Here is a 23,154-nt window from a genome sequence, read left to right on the forward strand (position 1 = left end):
TCGTTTTAGGGTAACAGATCACGCGGGAAATAAGACACTGTACTGTGTTCACAGTTAAAACAACTTTGAGTGATTCGAAAAATATGGGGAACGAAAGTAGTCAAAGTGTTACATATGCAGAATCATTACCTAACAACATTACTGTTAGCTGGAAAAAAGCAACATCGAACAATCACTTTCCTGCAAGAGAAGGCCAGTGTTGCTGTGGACATGATAAATCCTTTTACATTTTCGGTGGTGTTTTACAGTCTAAATCCGAACCAGAAGAAACCAATGACCTACTGGCCTTTGACATAGGTACCACTTTTTTCTTTGGAGCTGAGCAAGGATTTATATATACTATATTTAACTCCTTGAGCTGAGTCACTTCTATCTTGCTCCTGCAATGCTAGAGGTTGTCTGGCAAGCAATTTTCTCACTTGGTGCCATCCTAACCTCAAGCATCTGACACATTGAAAGCCACCGCAAATGTTAATTAGCTATATGTGTTTTAAAATACTTTATGTAATTTATTTACATAAAAGAAGTTTAACCTACTGGAAATCAAACTATAAAAATAATAGATATTTGTTAAATAACTAGGAAATACTTGTAATGAAGACAGTTGTCAAAATGACCAGCAATTTTGAATTAGGTCACTAATTTTATGGAATACAATTTATTTTTGACAAAAAAGAACTTTTAAAGTTGGTAAAGGCAATTCGTTAGTTAATTTGATTTGTTCATTTCGCAAATTTTAAAATCAGTAATTTTATGAACTGGAATTACACACTCAAAAAGCTAAAAACCAAATATGAAAATCATTTTATTTGCTTTACAAAGGATTTCCGCGATTGCTCGATTTTCTCATCAGGTAGGTCATTGTTTTTCTTTAGTCACCTTCGCCCGAGTAATGGTAAAGAAACTGTATAAAACGTTTTAAATGGAAAATAGTTTACTATAATTCTGCCGGAAAACGATGGCGGAACGAGCGTTATGCAATATGGTGCTCGGAAGGTTGGGGTATGGAGGAACGGAATTCCAACCTCTTGCGTTGTAGGAGTAACTTCTATCTTAGTCTTAGAACAGGGCTTGAAGTATTGCTGCATGTACATGTATTCTGTTCTTGTTCTTTCATGTAAGAACCATAATAAAGAAAATACAAAACATGTACTACAGGCCTGTAATTAGGGTCAAATTATTATTATCTGGGCGGATCCAGGATTTTATGAAGGGAACATGTAATTACTAGAATCAGTATGAAAGGAAATCAGATTATGACATTTTTAATGAATGAAATGAATGAAAATTACACCTGCAGCTGCTAATTTTTGGCAGTCATCCATACTTGCTGAAAATACTGATCTTTTTATTTTCTTGTTATCTTTGAGGCCCTTGATTTATATGTACACTACAAAAAATGTACACTCAGCGACCAATGAAAACAATTCTCATGTACACATTATGCCCCGTGCAGGTCCAGGTGTTAAAAGAATAGGCCTGCAGCAGCGCTAAGCTTGTCGTAAAAGGCGACTAAATAGTGCTCAGAACCTTAGCCGGGGGCTAGGGCACTCTGCCCACAGAGCAACTGGGTTGTGTGCCCCAGGTGGTGGAATGGGGAACCCCTGGCGTGTTACATGCTGGGGTTGTCAGGCTATAATATGGAAAACCTGACCGCAAACCATAGTGGTGCACCGTGTTGGGAAAGATGCCACGTTCCTCGCACGTTAAAGAACCCTACTGTGGTATTCTCCCGGAGTAGGAACCATAGGGTTCTGCCACAGGAGGCTAAATTGCCCGACCCTACTCACCTTTCCCTATTTCCAGTGGCAATCAAAATTTGTCGACCCCATTGTCCTTTTGTCCCATCACTTTTTCCTGTCATCATCATTTCATGTTCATTTTATCATCGATTTCATTTTCATCGTCTGAATATGGCCGAAATATTGCTGCTCGGACGTTAAACCCCAACAAACAAATATGTACACATTATCTTGGGACCTATAATTAGTTTCTTTTATTTCTAGAAAAGTCATTCAATTATTAAAACTATCAAAAACTAAAAGCTTCACCAGACTTTTTACAAGTCTGTCACTCGAATCAAATTACAAAAAATGAATGCTTTCAAAGTGTTTTATTTATATTTATAAATAGTAATTATCAATTTACAAGTGCAAAATTGAAATATAAAAAGATTGCATTATTATTTGATGAAAATACGATATAATATTTCTACATGATATCTCCCACTCATTGGACGTAACTGTAAATAAAAAAACAACACATCAACAAATGAAAAACATATACAAAATATATAAAAAATAGATGATGCCGAATTTTTAATGACATGACTAATTTTTTTATTTTAAATGGAGTGGTCCGAATTAAATGTACCTGAGAAACAGAAACACAATATACATATTGTGTTACAATGAATTCCCCGTTATGCCTCATTGAATATTATGACTATTGCAATATACAAACGATTAGTGTTGGCAAGGTGGAATCTTGGTGGTAAACACTCAAAATGTCGGTGTAACACTGAGTTTCACTCGGGTCGAACTTGCGTGTTAGAGAAACAAATGTTGCTGAGAGTAGTATAGAGGTTGATTTTAAAATACACAAGGCATATAATTTTTTCTATTGGTAAAAGCAATGCCACATAGTTTGTTAAGTTACACATATGTTTATTGCTAATCAATGGATATCATGTGCACATGTAACTTTAAAAGAAAAACATCCCTTCTAAGTTACCTCTTTACTATCATTCATTTTTATACATATAAAACCCTATTAAGTTTATTTACAATTAAAACAAGTAAATAAGGTTTAAGATTGTTTTCATGATGATATGTTTAATGTACAAAAATGGAAACCCGAAGTAATACCATATATGGATGTGCTACATGTACATCATTGGTTCTTAATCTTCATTTTGGTACCTTGAAACCAGATACTTATGTCAGAAAAAAAAATAAAAATCTATGAAGATTAGCTAGTTAATTGATACAGGATTAATCCTGTTTAGAAAGGCAGAAGACAAATTTCTTTCTGTTTTCTATCAGCTATTCATTTACGTAAGGCATTAATCCTTGGTAATGAATCCACAACAATACTATTTTGCACACACTTTTCAGATTGTTGAAACAGGAGGGTACCACTATAATACTGACACTGTGTATCATACTTTCTTTGCCCAATGGGAAATAGTAATTACTCAGCCTAGTATACATGTACAATGTACTTAATTATAACCAGAGATAAGGAGTGTGCTTTTTTATTTTTACAGGGTATGGCAACCCATGAAAAAAAAAAAAACAGTTAAAAAGTTCTAAGAATTGCTCAGAGTTAGGAATGCAGACATTTTTTTTCGGAATTTCCGTGTAGAGTTGTCCTATGAAAACCTAGTAACATTTAAAAAAAAATCCTAGAACACTGAATGTCTTCCAGCTTACCAGTAATGCACAAAATATAAAGAGAATGGACATGGTGAATTTATCAGAGGCAACAACCCCACCATAATGAAAAATGTCACCCATGCATCTTCAATTAACAATGAGGTAACCCTCACACCACTGGGCAGGCTGCAGCTGTCCCCAAAACAACATTATACACAGGTAAAGCGAGAAAATTGCCTCCATATTCTCCAGCAACATAAAGTAAACTGCAAAAAAATTAGACCTACAGAGGCCACAAATTCCTGACTTTTGGGCTGCGGAAAAATGCTGTGGACTTAAAGAGTAATCAAGGGAACCAAGGTTATAGCGATAATCAAAAGATTGTTATCCAGGGCAAAGACCAGACATGGAAAACCGACATACACAACAAAGAACATAAAGTTACTAAAATCATACATACAAACTAACAAAAGCAAATGAGCAACTTGAACTCCACTGAAAACTGGGAGCATGGAGCAGGTGCACTGGTAGGGTAAGTGTCCTTTGCTTTTCTAGAAACACCCACCAAGTTGCTCATAAAAAGTCAAGGCCGTGGTAGAGGAAAGGAAAACTATGACACATCGAACAAATCTGTTTACTTTTTAAAAGCTGGCCAATGTGGAAAAAAAATATGCAATGAAACATGCCTATGAATGTATATATTTACTGTCTTAGCCAAATTTGAGAGCAGGCATCGATGGTGGTACACCACCCTTAAAGTGGTAGCCAATAACATTATTATTTCTTAAGGTTTCTGCAAGTTCTTTTTTGAAGTTGTTGGGCATAGCCTACCATTCAAAATTTTTAAAAACTTGGGAACTATTTATTTGGATTAAAAAACTGGGTTACCACTAGTGGTTTACCCATATGTCAGTGATTAGTCATGGTATGTCTCTTTCTGTACTGGACAATAAGTCTAATACATGTATTTGATTTGCTGTACATTGATCCAATCAGACAGTGCAATCTGTTGGGTTGGAGAATTACTTCTGTTGCTCAAAATTTAAAAAAACTGAATTGTAGTTGGGTTATGATTTTGTTAGTTTGTTTGTTGGGGTTTAACCCCCGAGTAGCAATATTTCAGCTATTTTCAGACGATGAACATGAAGTGGATGATAAAATGAACATGAAATGATGAAATGAAAAATGGGATGGGACACAAGGATAATGGGGTTGACAAATTTTGATTGCCACTGGAAATAGGGAGAGGTGGGTAGATTCAGGCAATTTAGCCTCCTGTGGCGGAGCCCTATGGTTCCTACTCCGGGAGAATACCACAGTAGGGTTCTTTAAAGTGTAAAGAACGTGGCATCTTTCCCAACACGGTGCACCTCTATGGTTTGTGGTCGGGTTTTCCGTATTATAGCCTGACAACCCCAGCATGTAACACATCAGGGGTACCCCATTCCACCACCTGGGGCACACAACCCAGTTGCTCAGTGGGCACTATTAAGTTGCCTTTTACGACAAGCTTAGCGCTGCTGCAGGCCTATTCTTTTGTCACCCGGACCTGCACAGGTCGTCAGGTTATGAAAAAGGCCTACTATGGGAGACATTATTTTGCCCTGTCCATCTTTCTGTCTGTCCGTAATTCTTTTGTAAGCACAACTCTGCAGACACTACTAAACAAAATTTCATGAACCTTTGTAGGAAGTTTGGACATGACATTTACTTGTGCATATTTCTAGGAATTTATTTTCCACTGAATTTTGTTGGAGTTATACCTCTTTGAACAGAAGGAGACATATGTTTTTGTTTTAAACTTGGATTATTTTTTTTTTCTAAAAAAAAAAGTTCTATGTCCAGATGATTAATGTTAATACTCTTGATGACATTGTTAAACAAATAAAAACCACAATATTTATTTATGATAGCAGTCTTCTGTTGGGTGCTGAATGGTTTAAAAGATTTGAATCATATCATATGAGATTTATTAATGTAAGAATGGAATGTTTATCACTTACATGTAACACTGAATGCTGGATTTAATAACTACTAGCGTTAAATGTGTACTGCTGGCTAATCTGGTTCAAGATAGCTACACTTGCATGTAATTATTCAGTGTCTTCTTTTTAGCTCACCTCGCCGAAGGCCATGTGAGCTATTGCCATCACTTGACGTCCGTCGTTGTCGTTAACAATTTTTCAAAACTCTTCTCCTCTGACACTACTTGACCAATTTGAACTAAATTTGGTATGAATGTTCCTTGGGGTATCTTGCATAGAATTGGTGTTGGGATTTTTGATCTGTTGAAAAACATGGCCACTGTTACTAAAAATAGAACATAGGGGTCATACAGTAATTTTTCGCATATATCTCCAAAACCGTTCTGATTTGTTGTGAAAGTGTTCAGCATGATGAGATCTATCTGTGGTCAAATTTTCATTTTAATACGTCAAGCCATGTCAGTATTATTGCCCTTTTTCGACATTGTTTTGCTATTTTGAATGTTATTTCTTTCAAAAATCTTCTCCTCTGACACCACCTGACCAATTGGAACCAACTTGGTATGAATGTTCCTTAGGGTATCATGCATAGAACTGTTGTGGGGATTTTTGATCCATCAAAAAACATAGCTGCTGTGACTGAAAATAGAACAAAGGTGTCAGATAATAGTTTTTCACAAGTATCTCTTAAACCATTAGGTTTAGCAAAATTATTTCTATAGCTGAAATGACCCTTATAAGGCCTTCAAAAGTCATCAGGGATCAAAATTGTCAGGTGACTCCTGTAAGAGTTATTGCCCTTGAAAGGTGAAAAATGACAGTTTTTTTTTAGTTTTCAGCCAATATCTTTAAACTAAAAGAAAGAAACTTTCTATTGTTGAAATGATCCTAATGATAGTCCTACCAACGTCTTCTTGAGTCAAAAATGTTGGACACCTCCTTGTCAAATTTATTTCCCTTGAAAGACAGACTTTTATCAGGTGAGTGTTTCAGGCTCCTGGGTGCCTCTTATTAATAACTTAAAAGAAATCAATACATTTATGTCATTCTCTTTGGGGTGAACACACATTTTTTGAAAGGCTTTCATTAATGGAAATCATACTGTGCTATACATGTACATTGCTGAACGCTTTTGCCTTCACAAGTCAGTATTTTGAAGAAAAAAAAATATCTTGTCTTATTTTAATGTAATAGTTGTTAATCTGTCCATCCTTCTGTCTGTCAACAATGATATTTTGGACACAACCCCCGTGAAACTGCAAAATAGATATTTTTTTCAAGTTTCTTTAGCTTGTTAGGCACCATCCTTAGTTGATTGTACTGCAGTGCCATTTCAATTAGACAAATTTTACAGGAGTTATGGGACTTTGATAGTTTTTCTGCATTGAACATATATAAATGTGATGTATTGTGGTCCCCACTGCTTTGACACCACGAGATGAATTTTGTTCAGATTTCTTTGCCCTTTGTGGGCATTTAGCTTATCTGACAATAGAGATAATTCTAAATATATATGTTTTATAATTGTTATACCTCCTGGCTCCAAATTGCATTTAGCAATTTCAAATTTCAATGAATAAACATTATACGCTCGTCTTTCTACATGTATGTTTGCACTTTAACCTGAAAATGCTTCTAGTAATTTTCATGAAACTTTGTTAAAAAGTTTATTTGTAAGTTTTCTGAATTTATATATTTTGGATTTTACATTTTTGAGTTATAGGACTTATTCATACAAATGTGGGAAAAATGCCAACATGCCATGACATTGGGAATTGTATATTTCTTTTGATGTAGGCTTTTGATTTTAATTTTTCATACCCTGGGATTTATAGAAAGCACGTTGTCCATCCTTTTGTTCATGTTATCTTATAAAAGTTTTATTGCAAGCATATGACTTGACTTCACTGCTATCAATAAATTTCTGTACAATCAATTTTATTGTCTGCTGAATATAAACTTTTCATTTTAGGCACATCTAAATGGAAAAAGTGTGAGGTTAAAGGAACAGTCCCATCACCACGTTCTTGTGCCAGTTTGGTTGCTGTTGATAATTCACTCTTTTTGTTTGGAGGCCTGAGTCAAATGTCTGGCTGGTTTGATGTTATATATGAGTACAATATAGGTACAGTATGAAAATCTTAGGATCTCACCCAGAAGACAGTTTTGTGGATGCTGGGACCTCACCCAGTAGATTATTTTTTGGATGCTGGACCTTACCTAGTAAACAGTTTTGTGGCTGTTCTTCTCAATTTTTTTTACTCCTCTCAACATGCAAAGTTCGGTAGTAAAAAGGGCTCCCCATCCGTTAATTCATCTGCCAACATTTGTAATAAAGGCAACATCTTATAAACGGTTCAAGGGATTAGTTGAAACTTTATCTAATGGTTAGGCATCTCATGTAGATGTGCATGAAGGTGAAGGACTTCGAAAGGAGATACCAGTAATTCACTTTGCAGGTTTAAATTTTAAAACCTCACAAGTGCAACTTTTCCCAAACTGCTCAGGTTTTATGGGAAAAAATTATAAGAAGATTTGGTATTATATTTATTTGTGCATAAAGGAAGATAACTACTGTCAGAGGACAGCAAAGGGAGATAATTGAACTTAAGTGTTTTACAATTGACTTCATTTAGTGTAGGGGGGTTTTTATGTGAATTCACTGTATTTCTAGGTTTTCTTGGTCATTCTTTGAAAGGCAAATCTTTTAAAAATTTTAACCTGATGAATTGCTTGGTTTTGTTTTGTAACACTGCCACCATTTTGATTAAAAACCATGAAAGAGTTTAGGGACATTGTCTTTTATTCAACATTTCTTAACCATAGAAGACCTTGTGAACTCTTATTCTGAAAGGCTGAAACCATGGTTTTTGGATTTTTACCATATTTGGAGGGCTTTGGTGTTTTGAAGTGTAGATGTGCATACTGCACTGCCATTTTGGTTAAAAGAGTAATCAAGGGAACCTAGACTGTAGTGGAAATAAAAAAATGTAATCCAGGGACAAAGACCAGACATGCAAAACAGACACAACAAAAAACGTAAAGTAACTAAAATAGTGCATACAAAGTGACAAGTAAATGAGCAACTCGGAATCCACTAAAAACTGGGAGCATGGACCAGGTGCACCGGTAGGGTACTTCAGTAAATGTAAAGCTGAAATTTATATATAGGGATCTTGTGAATCAGGTATTTGTCAAACTTCAAGAGAAATTGCTGAAATGGGAAAATATTCTTGAAACTGAACTTATTGATTTGTCAAGATATTTTGTAATTATGAAAAAATGTTGTATAGATACTTATCTAAAAAACTTTCAGTATAAGTTGTTACTTAGGGTATTGCCAACAAATTCTGTTCTATACAAGATCAAACTTAAAGTCACAAATTTATGTTCTTTCTGTGGCATGGAAGAAGAAATTTTAGAACATCTTTTTAGCTCACCTGGTCAAATACCTAGTGAGCTTATGCCATCACTTGGCGTCTGTCATCGATGTCATCGATATGGACAAATTGTAAAAAATCTTCTACTCTGAAACTACTGGACTGACAGGTTTTAAACTTTGCATGATTGTTCCTTAGGGTGTTCTGCACAAAATGTTCGCTGGGATTTTTGATCCATGAAAAAACATGACCGCTGTTACCAAAAATAGAATATAGGGGTCATATTGCAGTTTTTTGCAAATAACTTGAAAACCATTGCCTTTAGCAAATTTCTGGCATGAGTGAAATTGATAAGCATCATGAGAAGGATCTGTGCCGAAATTTTCAAAATACATTCATTGACTAATGTAGGAGTTACAACCCCTGAAACAGTTTTTTTGTTGTTTTTTTTTTTTTTCACATATACAACTTTGAAAATCTTCTTCTCTAAAACCATTTAAGATCATTGAATGAAAATAAGCATAATAGTTCTTAGTGTAATGTGCTCAAAATGACTGTTGTGATTTTTAATCCGTGAATAGATATGGCTGCCTGTACTAAATAATGGAACTTAGGGGTCATAAGTAGTGTTGTGCAATCGGTTGAAAACACCAACCGATTATCTATTACTATTGGTTGGCCTCAATCGACTGATTATCTCTCTCTATCGGTTAAATTATTAGTCATAATAGAAAACTAGGTTTGCACACATTTGCTGGCTGTTATTGTGTATTTCTTTTGTTTAAAGTCACAGTAGTTTTTAAACTGTCTTTCAAATTTCAATAAACCCCCAAAAATATAATTTTAACATGCACATAGAAGTATTTACTTAAAGAAGACTTTAGCAAAATTTGATTAAATCTCAGTTTTAATGCAGAATGCACTTAAAAATAAAAAAAAAAAAACTACTGTGTCTTTATAAAGTTTTTTTGCATGCCCTGTTTGGTTGCATGTTACTACTAACTCTGTTACACTTCTTTTATTTGGTTGACTCTAGTTAATGGTGCATTTCTAACTGATGAGTCCTGAATGCACTGCATGGGTCATTAACACAGAGGACGAAACATGTCCAATAGGCCTCTTTATGGCTTGGCCTTTTTTTTATAAAAAAAAAAAACAAAACTACATACTTAAGTCTATAAAGCTAACTGTACGAAACAGATTGTAAAGCTATTGCCTATTGGATATGTCTTGGAGCACTGTTTTACATTTTAAATTTACCAAGTTACCCAAATACACTAAGTAAATACAGAGGTTGATAAAGATCATTGCAAAAAAAAATATGAACACCTTGACACTTGTTTTGACTTCTGGAGAAAGTCACCAGATTCATCAGTGGCACTTCGCCCAACAGTTGGCAAGATCAAAATTTAATTCGCAGGTGCATCATGGAATTATGTAATAAAGATTCCCTGAAAGTTTCATTAAATTCCATTCAGTGGTTTAGGAGTAATTGCGGATTGCATACTGGTATCCCCTATCACAATGAATGGCAAAGTCCATGTTTTGGTATGGGTAACCCCAACTGTTAGTAAGATCAAAATCTAAAATAGGAAGTGAACAACAGCATTATAAAATAAAGATTCTCTAAAAGTTTCATCAAATTCTATTCAGTAGTTTAGGAGGTGTTGTGGATGGCATACTGTTACTCCCTATCACAATGAATGGCAATGTCCATGTTTTGCTATTGGAAACCCCAAAAATTGGTCAGATGAAATTCTAAAATAGGAGGTGCCCAATGACATCATGGGGATTCTCTGAAAGTTTCATCAAATTCAATTCAGTAGGTTAGGAGGAGTTGTGGATACAAATGTAGGACAAACAGACGGACGGACAACACAATGAACACTTAAAATTTGAGCGAACAAGCCAGAAGAATAGTCAGTTCCTGGTTGTTGTAACACCACTTATGCAGTATTGCAGTTGGTAGTCAATAGTCAATACATGTTTGCAAGTAATACATAATACTGTTAATATGTTTAATAACAACCCTCATAAATGTCATTTTCTCTTTAGCATGACAATAAACAAAATAAAATTAATTAACATAAACATATAGAATGACTAGAATGTTATCACTCTTCTGCAAAATTTCCTTTCACTTCCAATATCTCTCCATGTTTTTCCTCTGAAAAATTTGCATGTCTACATTTGATGAGTGCATTCTTGCTTTCTTTTTGCTTACAGCCTGCCCAGCTAAGCTAAATACCCTTTCACTAGATACAGATGAGGCCGGTGTGCAAAGATATTTTTTTCTAAATCCGGATCACTTTCCATCGAAACTTCAATATCGTTATTATCTTTCTCATTTTCATCCACAACAACCACGTTGTTGTTGTCGTCAGCCATGTTTTTACTAATTTTAAACGCAGTTACGGATCGGGAGTGGAACTAACGGAAATCTGGAAATTTGCGACGGCAATCGATTGAGCAACTTTCCAATCGATTATCGACATCGCTGACCTAAACCAACTGATTTGCGACTTAAACCGATCATCAGAACACCACTAGTCATAAGACAGGTTTTTGAAAAAAATTCAGAAATTGTTGCCTTTAGCAAAATTCTGGTTCAGGTCATGAAAATGCTATGAAAAGCATTTCCTGTATTTAACAATTTAGTTGATTTTAACTTAGCCTGTCTTATTCCTCAAGTTTTTAAATAAGCAAATGGTTAAACAGGTGAGCGATTCAGGTTCTCTTGAGCCTCTAGTTTGTGATTGCTACATCACATATAACATTTGGCTGACTTCTCAACAAAATATAAGAAATTATGATGCTGATTTTACCTTCAGCAAAAAACAGATTCTATCAGGACTCACTGAGAAAAATAAGTTTATTAATCTCATTTTAAGCTTACCTGGCCAAAGGCCATGTGAGCTATTGTCATCACTTGGTGTTCGTTGTCGTCGTTAACAATTACACATAACTCTTCTCCTCTGAAACTACTTGACTGATTAGGGCTTAATTTGGTATAAACATTCCATGGGGTATCCTGCATAGAACTGATGTGGGGATTCTTGATTCGTCAAAAAACATTGCCACCATTACTAAATATAGAACATGGAGGTCAGACAGTAGTTTTTCACGTATATCTCCAAAACCGTTTTGTTTAGCTAAATTCCGACAGAGTAAAAGTGTTCAACATGATGAGGTCTATCTCTGGTCAAATTTTGGTTTTAATCTGTTAAGCCATGTTGCAGTTATTGCCCTTTTACAACAATTTTTGCAATTTTTAATGATATTTCTTTCCAAAATCTTCTCTTCTGACACAACTTGACCAATTGAAACCAAACTTGTTATGAATGTTCCTTGGGGTATACTGCATAGAGCTGTTGTGAGGATTTTTGATTTGTTGAAAAACATTGCCGCCATTACTAAAAATAGAACATAGGGGTCAGACAGTAGTTTTTCACATATATCTCCTAACTCGTTAGGTTTATCCAAATTCTTTCAATAGCTGAAATGATCCATATTATTAGGACTACAAAAGTCTTCAGACTCCTTGTAAGAGTTATTGCCCTTGAAAGGGGAAAAATGACTTTTTTTTAATAGTTTTCAGTTAATATCTTGAAAACTATGATAGATTAAAAGAAACTTTCAATTGTTGAAAAGATCTTGTGATAGTCATACCAAAGACTTTAGTCAAAATTGTTGGGAAATTTTTTGTTTATTTCCTTTGAAAGGCAAAATTCAAGAAGGTGAGCGATTCAGGCTGCTTGGAGCCTCTTGTTTTTTTAAATTAGTGCTTGATTACTTCAGTAATTATTAATACTAAAGAATATTCTTTTTAAAGTTTTCTGCTTTAGTAACTTATAATCAAATTACCGAAAATTATTAAAAAAAAGTTACTGCTGCAAACAAATCCATGTTAATTTTAAACATATATGTACCTATGAAATGAAGCATTTTTAGCTCACCATGCCAAAGGGCATGTGAGCTATTGTCATCGCTTGGCGTCCGTCGTCGTTAACAGTTATACAAAACTCTTCTCCCGTCCGTCGTCGTTAACAATTATACAAAACTCTTCTCCTTTGAAACTACTTGACTAATTAGAACCAAACTTGGTATGAATGTTTCTTGGGGTATCCTGCAAAGAACTGATGTGGAGATTTTTTATTTGTGGAAAAACATGGCCGCTGTTGCTAAAAATAGAACATAGGGGTCAGACTGTTATTTCTTTTAAAAATCGTCTCCTCTGACACTGCTTGACAAATTGAAATCAAACTTATACAAATGTTCCTAGGGGTATCCTGCATAGAACTGATGTGGAGATTTTTGATCTGTCGAAAAACACGGCCAATGTTACTAAAAATAGAACATAGGGGTAAGACGGTAGTTTTTCGCATATATCTCCAAAACTGGTAGGTTTAGCTAAATTCATGGGTAAATGTGTTCAGCATGATGAGATCTATCTGTGGTAAAATTTCGTTTTAATCTGTGAAGCCATGTTTCAGTTATTGTCCATTTTCATTGTTTTTTGCTATTTTTAATGTTATTTCTTTCAAAAATCTTCTCCTCTGACTCTACTTGACCAATTGGTATCAAACTGGTAAGAATGTTCCTAGGGGTATCTTGCATAGAACTGATGTGGGGATTTTTGATCTGTCAAAAATAATGGCTGCTATTACCACAAATGGAACATAGGGGTAAGACAGTAGTTTTTCGCATATATCTCCAAAACCGTTAGGTTTATCCAAATTCTTTCAGTAGCTGATATGATCTTCATTATTAGGACTACAAAAGTCTTCAGGGACAAAAGTTGTCAGATGACACATTGTAGAAGAGTTTTTGCCTTGAAAGGGTGAAAAATGACATTTTTTTTTTAAGTTTTCAGCCAATATCTTGAAAACTATAATAGATAGGAAGAAACTTTCAATTGCTGAAATGATCCTTATGATAAGTCTTACCAAAGTCTTCTTGAGTCAAAATTGTTGGACAATTACTTGATAAATATATTGCCCTTGAAAGGCAAAATTCAACCAGGTGAGCAATTCAGGCTTCTGGGAGCCTCTTGTTTGTGAACAGTTTCAGTCAATATCTTGAAAACTATGATAGATTAAAAGTAACTTTCAATTGTTGAAATGATCCTTATGATAAGCCCTACCAAAGACTTCTTGAGTCAAAATTGTTGGACAACTTCTTGTTAAATTTATTGCCTTTGAAAGGCAAAATTCAACCAGGTTGGCGATTGAGGCTCCTAGGAGCCTCTTGTTCAAAACTCTTCTCCTCTGACACCACTTGACCAATTGGAACCAAACTTGGTATGAATGTTTCTTGGAGTATCTTGCATTGAACTGATGTGGGGATTTTTGATCCATCGAAAAACATGACCACTGTAACTAAAAATAGAACATAGGGGTCATACAGTAATTTTTCGCATATACAATGTATCTCCAAAACTGTTACGTTTAGCTAAATTCTGACATTGGGTGAAAGTGTTTAGCATAATTAGATCAATCTGCGGTCAAATTTTCATTTTAATCCATTAAGCCATGTTGGAGTTATTGCCCCTTTTCAACGGTTTTTGCTATTTTTAATGCTATTTATTTCAAAAATCTTCTCCTCTGACACTACTTGAACAATTGTAACTAAACTTGGTATGAATGTTCCTTGGGGTATCATGCATAGAACTGATGTGGGGATTTTTTATATGTCTCCAAAACCATTAGGTTTAGCCAAATTCTTTCAATAGCTCTAATGATACTTATTATTAGGACTACAAAAGTCTTCTGGGATAGAAGTTGTCAGATGACTCCTTGTAAGAGTTATTGTCCTTGAAAGGGAAAAAAATAACTTCTTTTTTTACAGTTTTCAGTCAATATCTTGAAAACTATGATAGATTAAAAGAAACTTTCAATTGTTGAAATGATCCTTATGATAAGTCCTACCAAAGAATTCTTGAGTCAAAATTGTTGGACAACTTCTTGATAAATTTATTGCCTTTGAAAGGCAAATTTCAACCAGGTTAGCAATTGAGGCTCCTGGTAGCCTCTTGTTATAATAGCCAAATTTTTTTTTATATTGATGCAAATTGAAAGGCACTATTCCAAAATTGATTTGATTGATATCGAGGATTAAACAGTACTAATCCTATGAGCTATTTATTGCAAGTTAACCGAATACTGACAGAACTTATGTAAAATTTTGGGCCCCTTTGCGAAATATATATTTCTGAATTAATTTTGTTGTATTCTTTTTGCTTTCATTTCTATTCATTTATAAATTCAATAAATATTTGTCAATTACATTTTTTTATAGTACATGTATATGCATCAAAAGGGCAGGAAAGAGAGTGTGTGTTTTCTTTTTTTCTTTTTTCTCTTCATTTATCATTATTATCATTATTATTATTATTATTATTATTATTTACATTGTATCATTAATTTAACTCTTAATATGTAATGTATTGTGTAGTTTTGGATTATAAGTGTTTGTGACATGTCACCTCTCAACACCCCCCCAGTCAGGTGGTGGTTGTGGGAGGATTGTAAAACCCTGACTACCAAAAAATAAATAAAAGGTAAATAAAAAAACTAAAATAGTACATACAAAGTAACAAAAGTGAACGAGCAACTTGGACCCCACTAAAAACTGGAAGCATGAACCAGGTGCACCGGTAGGGTAAGCATCCTCTGTTTTTCTAGAAACACCCACCGAGTTGCTATTAAAGAGTCAAGTCTGGAGTAGAGGAAAGAGGAAAGGAAAACTATGGCACATAGTACAAATAAGTTTTCATGGTGCAGATGGATACACCATAATGATCCACAAGTTCTTAATGACGACCATAAAACTTCTATAGTGATGACTTCAATGTTGTAGCAACATAACCCTGATCAAGAAGTTTAATTGTAAGAAGTCTAGCATAATTTAAAAGTCTGCATAGTTACAGCAATCTCGGGCACAACATACGAGTTGTGCTATGAAAACTCCATACACAGGTGCTGAAGGGATGTTGCTATAGATGAATGGCAAATTGACAATTGTGAATGAAAGGTCATTATTCAATAGTTTTCCTTTACCATTGATCTCTTAAGTGTAGATCAAATTAATTATATAAGAAATAAGGGACTTTGCCTACTTATATTTGTCAATACTTTTCAACAGAAGAAAATTTTGGGGAGGCTTCTCCTGTGAAACTGCTTGGTGGTCTTTTCCTTTATTTTGTACAATTTATTGTTATGAAGTGTAGATGTGCACCCTACACCACCATTTTGATGAAGCAAATTTTTGTAAGAGTGCTGGGACATAAGGGATTTCAAATCTCATCAGTGATCGGAACTTATGGATAGTGTAGCAACTTTGTTGATTTTCGTTGTTTTTTTTATCGAACATTAAGCTAACAATCAATAATTTGTCTGGGATAATTGGCAAGCTTTTACTGCTTATGTACTCAGCTTAAATAAATAGTCTTCTCTATACTAATATACCCTAAACCCGTACTATATCTCATAGAACAAATAACTCCACTACAAAGTTTGCTGAGTAGGTCGCTGTAGGTATTATTATTACGTTTATTAACATTAATCAATGCACACTTATCTTTAGATCTATACAGAGGATGAAACAAATACATGTCTGAAAATGTATCAATTTTAGCCAAAATCTAAATATCTTAAAAACATAGCATAAGGACAAGCTGAAGAATGACCCTTGGATACCAATACCTAGTCTCCAGCTCTATATTGGTTTGTTTTACTCGTTCTAATTTTAATTACCAAGTAATCTTCTTTAATTGCAACATCACTGCATCTAAGTTGACTCAATTCACTAAAACGCAAAAAACGCTGAAACTTAATAAAATCATCACAAGATCGCTTACAACTGTCAAATCGTCAGAAGACTGAAAAATGCTACGTAAATGGATTAAATTATCTTAAGATACTGGGTCTTGCTTGTGGGATCTAACTGACCACAAATTTCGTGAGCCCATTTAATAGAATATAAAGCAGGGTTAACAGTACTATATGTAGCACCACTGTCTAATAAATTCACAAAATATAAAGCTACGTACTATACAAAATCTTTTTCATTTCATAAAACCGTAATAGTATTTTTTGTCAGTATTTTTACTTCTGGGATCAAGTAAACGTGTAGAAAAACTTTTCACCAAGTTGTGTAACGGATGTCCATCTTTAATTCCACTATTCTCTACAGCTTCTTTCACAAACTGCTCAATGTTTAACTATGTTCAAAATATAAAAATGCCTCAATCAAAAATAATTCTAAATGCAACCATCGTCAATTTCCTTTGTTTCCCAAACAAACCGTTATTACCTCTTCCTGTAATAAGAAAGTCAGAAATTTTTTACTGCTTATAAACCTTTTAAAATTCCCATTTGATTCATATAATAACACCCAGAAAGGTGCTGATTTCCAGAGTGGGACAATCAAGGTACCGTTTGCTTTATCTTCCATAACTTTTCTGATGACTTTACAAACCAAACTTGGTGGAGGTACTACCCAATTGATTTCCCCTTTCCAGTTTTGCTTGAAAGCATCAACTGCCTCTGTACATTTACACCAAAATTTAGAATTAAATCTTCTACATTTTGTATTGTAATCTGTGGCAAACCTGTCGACAGTATGAGCACTCCATAATCTATCTAAGTAGTCGAAGACTTCCCTACTGATACCCCAGTCATCACAAGCAGAGTATCTACTAAGGCTGTCCGCCAGCTTATTTTGATCTCTTGATATCCATTGTGTCTTAATTGTCAAATCATTCTCAAAACATAATGTGTTCAATTCACAAGCTAAAACTTGTAAATCAGTTTTTCTTCTACCGTTATTGACAATGCTAGTTACATTTTTATTATCTGTGTTTATTTGTAAAACCTTGTTTGTTACCAAATGTAGAGAACTTTTTACTGTTCAGTTAACTGCCTCAAGTTCACGCCATGTGGAACTCCTATTCTTTTCATTATCTGCCCAACTACCTACTACAGTATTCAAAGCATTACTGGGCACTACCAGATTACTGTTCATCCGAACATCACTTGAGTCACAGACCGACTCAAAACAATCTCTGTCCTCAGAAGGCACAACAAAGCCTCCGTAACCTATCTCTGAGGCATCTGTGTAAGCCTTATAATCATGAAAATCTGACTTGTGCAGATTAGCACCTTTCTTATTCAGAGAACGAACAGAATTCAGCCAAAATTTCAATTCTTCAACAGCTTGAGTTGTCAAATCAACCAGCGACTTCCAACTAGCTCTAAGGACAATACAGTGGTATAATTATCTTGTCCTCAATCTTACAAGACTTCCAAAAACTACTTGCATAGAAATTATTTGTCCTAGCTTTGCTCTGTACAAAATTTTGCCTTTACTAAAATCATCAAGCATTTTTGCAATGATTGATAGCAACCTGTCAACTCATTCTTGAGTAATTTTAACTTTGCCGAGATACATATCCCACTCCAAACCGATCCAAATCAAGTTTTGCTGAGGATACCACATGCATCAACATTTCCGCTAGTCTGATTGCCCGAGGCGACTAAAACTGGTTCGGGACTACTGAAATTTTGGGTAGAAATAGTCCGCGGGACTAGTAAATATTCAGTATTGAAAATGACTTTTTAATTTGCGTCTCATTGTCATGTGAATCGTATTATTGTAGCCGTCCGACAGAAATGAACCTCTGGAACGTGTTTCTTTCACCTACGCTTAAAATATAGAATGTTTACATTATTGATTTTTGTGTGACTGTTTTAGGAATCGTAATTGGTAGGTTGTTAGTTATGATCAGTACGATGTTGATAGCAACGCAGTATATGAACTTTTTATGAAAAATTTTCGTGCTTTTAAGGGTTTAATGTTTTGGAAATTGAATAAATATTCTAGTCAACAAACATATATCTTTCTAGGTCCTTGGCACTTGCAATAGCAAACACCAACAAAGACTTGGTTTATATAGCAATTTTAATGCAAAAATAGTATTTGTACATACAATAACAAGACTATAACTAATTGACAGTATTCTCTGTTTGACACATGCAACAGTCTCACTCTGCTGTGTTGACTTATTTATGTCTTCTTGATTTTTAGGAGACTACTAAATATGTTCAGGGACTACTAAAAATTGTGTATCTACTAGTCCTTGGACTGCTGCCAGAAAAAAAACAGGTGTCAATCCCTGTACCAAATGCATTTATCCTCAGCTATAAGAAAACCGAATTCTGATAAACTGTTTCTGATATAATGACTAGCCTTAATGGCAGAAGAAAGATCACAGGCACCACCCAAGCCGTCATCAAGATACATAATCATCTTTACACCATCATTTCTCCAATATCTAACAACCTCTTTCAAAACCTTTGTAAAAATATGTCCTGCACTTGCAATACCAAAAGGGAGAACATTAAATACAAAGTATTTGGTTTTGCCGTCAATAACCCAACTGAAACCTAAATATTGCTTATGTTCTTCTCTTATTTCAATATGATGGTATGCACTTTTCAAATCAAATCTTAGAAGAGAATTACCCTTTTCAAACAATTCTCTAGCCACTGATGCATCTTCAAATTTAAATTTAAACTGGTATATGCAATTGTCTACAATCCAAAACTAATCTCGGCTTATTAGATCTACTAAAAGCTACTGTTGACAGATTAATAACAAGAGGTTTACAATCAACCTGTGATATACAACCCTTTTCTAATAATTTTTGGATTTCATTTTCAACAAAATTCCCTGTTACCTCTCGAAGATTTGTTATTACCCAAAAACACCCCGTGCGGCAACTGTTTAAAAGGTATACCGTAACCCTTTTTTATTACTTGTAATATATAATCAGTCGCTCTGGCTTGTTTCCACTTGTGTTTTGCCGTTCTCAATTTACCTACAGGTGTGATCAATTAATTTGATGTATTTAAATACCTAGTCAATTGATCATCACATTCCTCACGGTTGAGTAAACAAATACTACCTTTAAGGTAAGGTAAGTGAGAATCATTTAAGTGAGTAGTTTTCAGTATCAAACTTTCATCAACAAAATGAGCTAAAAAGCTGCTATTACAATTAACACCTTTAAAAAACAATAAACTATTAAAAGTATTTAACTTCTTATTCTTCTCTGGGCATTCAAACTGCCAGTGCCCTGAAACAGATGAAACACACTCCCGGCCTCTTTGTTGATTTAGCACCACCACTACTATTAGCATTATCTGTAGAAGTTGAAGGTCTTGAATATGGAGTCTGCCGTTTATTTTTGGATCTCTCTGCTTTCACCTTTCTCTCCGCATGCGTTGTTTCCCTCATAATCTTCCTATCGTCTTCTGAATCTTCGGCCAACGGATTTGTAGTGTATCTTGTACTACTCTCCAACCATGCTCGTACGAATCCGTCATTTTTACAAGTTTCTGACGATAATTTAAAAGTTCTATACCTTCAATTATCCTTTTTTTTTTTAGCTTGCGCGGACCTTTCATCGGACGGTTCCAAACAAGATTCCTCTTCCTTAAGGGACACATTCAGCTTCTTCTTAAACTGATCCTCACAGCTCTTTCTCTGGAATTTATAGGTATTGGCTGTCAAGATGTCGGTTTGTAGTCTACTCATCTGTGCCTCTGAACGCTCTCTATGCTAATTATCAAACGCCTGCAATCTTGAAGTAAAAATCCGATCTAGTTTGCTTAAAAATTAGTTTTGAGACTCCTGAATTTCCTCTCCAACAATACGCTTTACGTTAGTCTCTATGTCCATCAGATCCATTTTGTCGACCAGCACTCGGAGAAAAATTAGATGTACACAGTATGAAAGTGAGTCTAGAATTAATCGTATCACCCCTTTATATTTATCACTACAATTTTTGCCGCCAAAAATTCATACGCCTATGTCATTCTATATACCGATAAGCCAATAAATTCCCGCTATACTGTGTACCACGGAAATTATTTATTCTAGGTTGTCAGTTTGACAGAAACTGCAACAGTGGATTCCACTTAATCGCATACATGTTAATTGCATATAAACTCGAAGAACAAAGACATTTCCCATCCATGCCGAAAATTATGAAATTCCTCTTTATTGCATGAATATTTTTCAAAATTTACTTTAAAAAAGAAAAGAATATAGCTCTCTTAAACATTGAAAATACTAAGAATTTTCATATGAAATGATAATTTCTGTTAATTGCATAATTTTTTTTCTTACAAATAGGAATCTACTGTACCAACAAATAATCCCTTTCCTTACTTAAAAATAAAAATTAAATTTATGTCTGTGAATGTTGTCAAACAGGGGAGTGGGGTATCAAGTTAGTCAGCATTGCGTGCAGTTTTGAGGACTTTAAGAATTAGAACAATACAAAAATTTATGTATTATAGACACAAAGACCTGGAAAGAAGTACAGACAACTGGGACTCCTCCATCGGCAAGAGATAAACTAGGAGCTGTTTCTGTTGGAACAAATATTTATTATTTTGGTGGTTTTGGTCCCAAATCTGATGTGGCAGATTTAGATATGTATGATGTATGACAAATTTTACTTATTCATTTAATATCTTCATGGTCTTACCAAAATACATTTCAATAAATAAAATGTTGTTTACAAAAGTCACTGCATAACTTGGATTAGTCGTTTGAATATAGTTGTGATTGATAATCTTATTTATCGCTATTTTGTTTAAAATCCCTTAAATCTTGCTATATGATAATTTTCAATCTCACGCCAGTCAAGTGAGAATGAAAATTATCACTAGTTTCTATGTCCTCGCATGACATACAAGCAACAGCGTAGGAATATTTGACGACCCAAATAACCATCTCTTTGTTTACTGCGTATAAATAATGGCTAATTTGTAGCAATATTGTCTAGTCTACAATGGAAAATGATTAAATACAGTAACTTATTTGATTAGAATGAATAAATCCCAAATTTATTCCACAAATTTTAAACGCGACCGACATAGTTAACTGATTTTTTTTTTGGATAAGTATCACAGCTGCACAACATATGTGACCATGTAGCATGTAGCCGAAAAATAGTCTCAATGCAGCGCTTATAAAACTTGCATATTTTAGGTCAGGACTATTAAAAATAAAAGAAAAATAATACCATACATTTCAGCAAAACAGCAATAAACAGATTAATAAGCAAAGCCGCTTGACCAGATGAGCATGAGAAACTCCTTGTTGAAAAAAATTATTAAATGATCTAATATTACCAGTACAGGAAATGCAAGAATATATTTCTTTCGCATAGTTCATAAAAGTCTTGCATCTTTTAAAGTACATTTTTGTGTTACTACTGTACGTGTACTTGCAGTCTGAAGATGATGAAGAAGATGAGCTACCTGATGGTGGAGCTTCGTTTGGTTGGTTTAATGATCTGTTTGTTTTTGACACAGGTAAATGTTTATATATAAACAAGGGTTTGAAAGTTTTTCCAGACATTTTGAGTCATTTTTATTAGCCCAACTTGCCAAAGGCCAACTGAGCTTATGCCATCACTTGCTGTCTGTCACTGTCATCATTGTGGACAAATTTTCAAAAATCTTCTCCTCTTAAACTACTAGGTTGTAACTTGGCATGATTGTTCCTTATGAGGAAACAATGAGCATTGGGACTTTTTATCCATGAAAAAACATGACCACCAATACTAAAATAGAACACAGGGGTCTTAAGGCAGTTTTTTACAAATAACTCAAAAACTGTTGCCTTTAGCAAATTCTTGTAGGTGTAATATTGTTCAGTATCATGAGACGGACCTATGCTGAAATTTTCAAAATGATTCATCGACCAATGTGGAAGTTACGGCCCCTAAAACACTTTTTTTGAAGGGTCATTTTTCACATTTGCAATTTTTAAAATCTTCTCTAAAATCATTGTACAGAAGTCAATGAAAGTTGGCATACTTATTTCTTAGGATATCCCACACAAAAGGAATGTTGAGATTTTTTATTTGTGAAAAAATGTGGTTGTCATTACTGAAAAGGAACATAGGGGTCAAAAGGCACTTTTTTGCAAAAACCGTTGGATGTAGCGAAATTCTTGCAAAGGAATAATATCGTTTAGTATCATGAGATTGACCTATGCTGTAATTTTCAAAACCATTCATTTACTGATGTAGGAGTTATGGCCCCTGAAACAGTTTTTGTGGGTTTTTTTTGTGTTTTTTTTTCATGTGTACAACTTTGAAAATCTTCTCTAAAACCATTTAAGATCATTTAATGAAAATAATCATATTAGTTCTTTAGTGTATTGTGCTCAAAATGACTGCTGTGATTTTAAATTTGTGAATAGATATGGCTTACCTTTACTAAAACTGGAACATAGGGGTCGGAAGACACTTTTTGGAAAGTAATTAAAAAATGGTTGCTTTTAGCAAAATTCTGGTTCAGGTCATGAAAATGCTATTAAAAGCATTTCCTG

General features: G+C 34.4%; 1 protein-coding gene across 1 annotated transcript in view; it reads left to right on the top strand.

Annotated features, from left to right (window-relative positions):
• The first annotated feature begins 9 nt into the window (after positions 1-9).
• Positions 10-23,154, top strand: part of LOC148622495 (kelch domain-containing protein 1-like) — a 36,139-nt gene continuing 12,994 nt past the window's right edge. Inside the window, exons 1-4 of the mRNA XM_088572495.1 lie at positions 10-297; positions 7,335-7,487; positions 21,108-21,253; positions 22,049-22,130. Of these exons, the coding sequence (XP_088428621.1) occupies positions 84-297; positions 7,335-7,487; positions 21,108-21,253; positions 22,049-22,130 (595 nt within the window). The 5' untranslated portion in view covers positions 10-83. The remainder of the gene's footprint in view (positions 298-7,334; positions 7,488-21,107; positions 21,254-22,048; positions 22,131-23,154) is intronic.

Source organism: Perna viridis, chromosome 3 (assembly GCF_037379345.1).
Source record: "Perna viridis isolate PV_CMFRI_1.1 ecotype Kerala chromosome 3, ASM3737934v1, whole genome shotgun sequence".
NCBI classification, from domain to species: domain Eukaryota; kingdom Metazoa; phylum Mollusca; class Bivalvia; order Mytilida; family Mytilidae; genus Perna; species Perna viridis.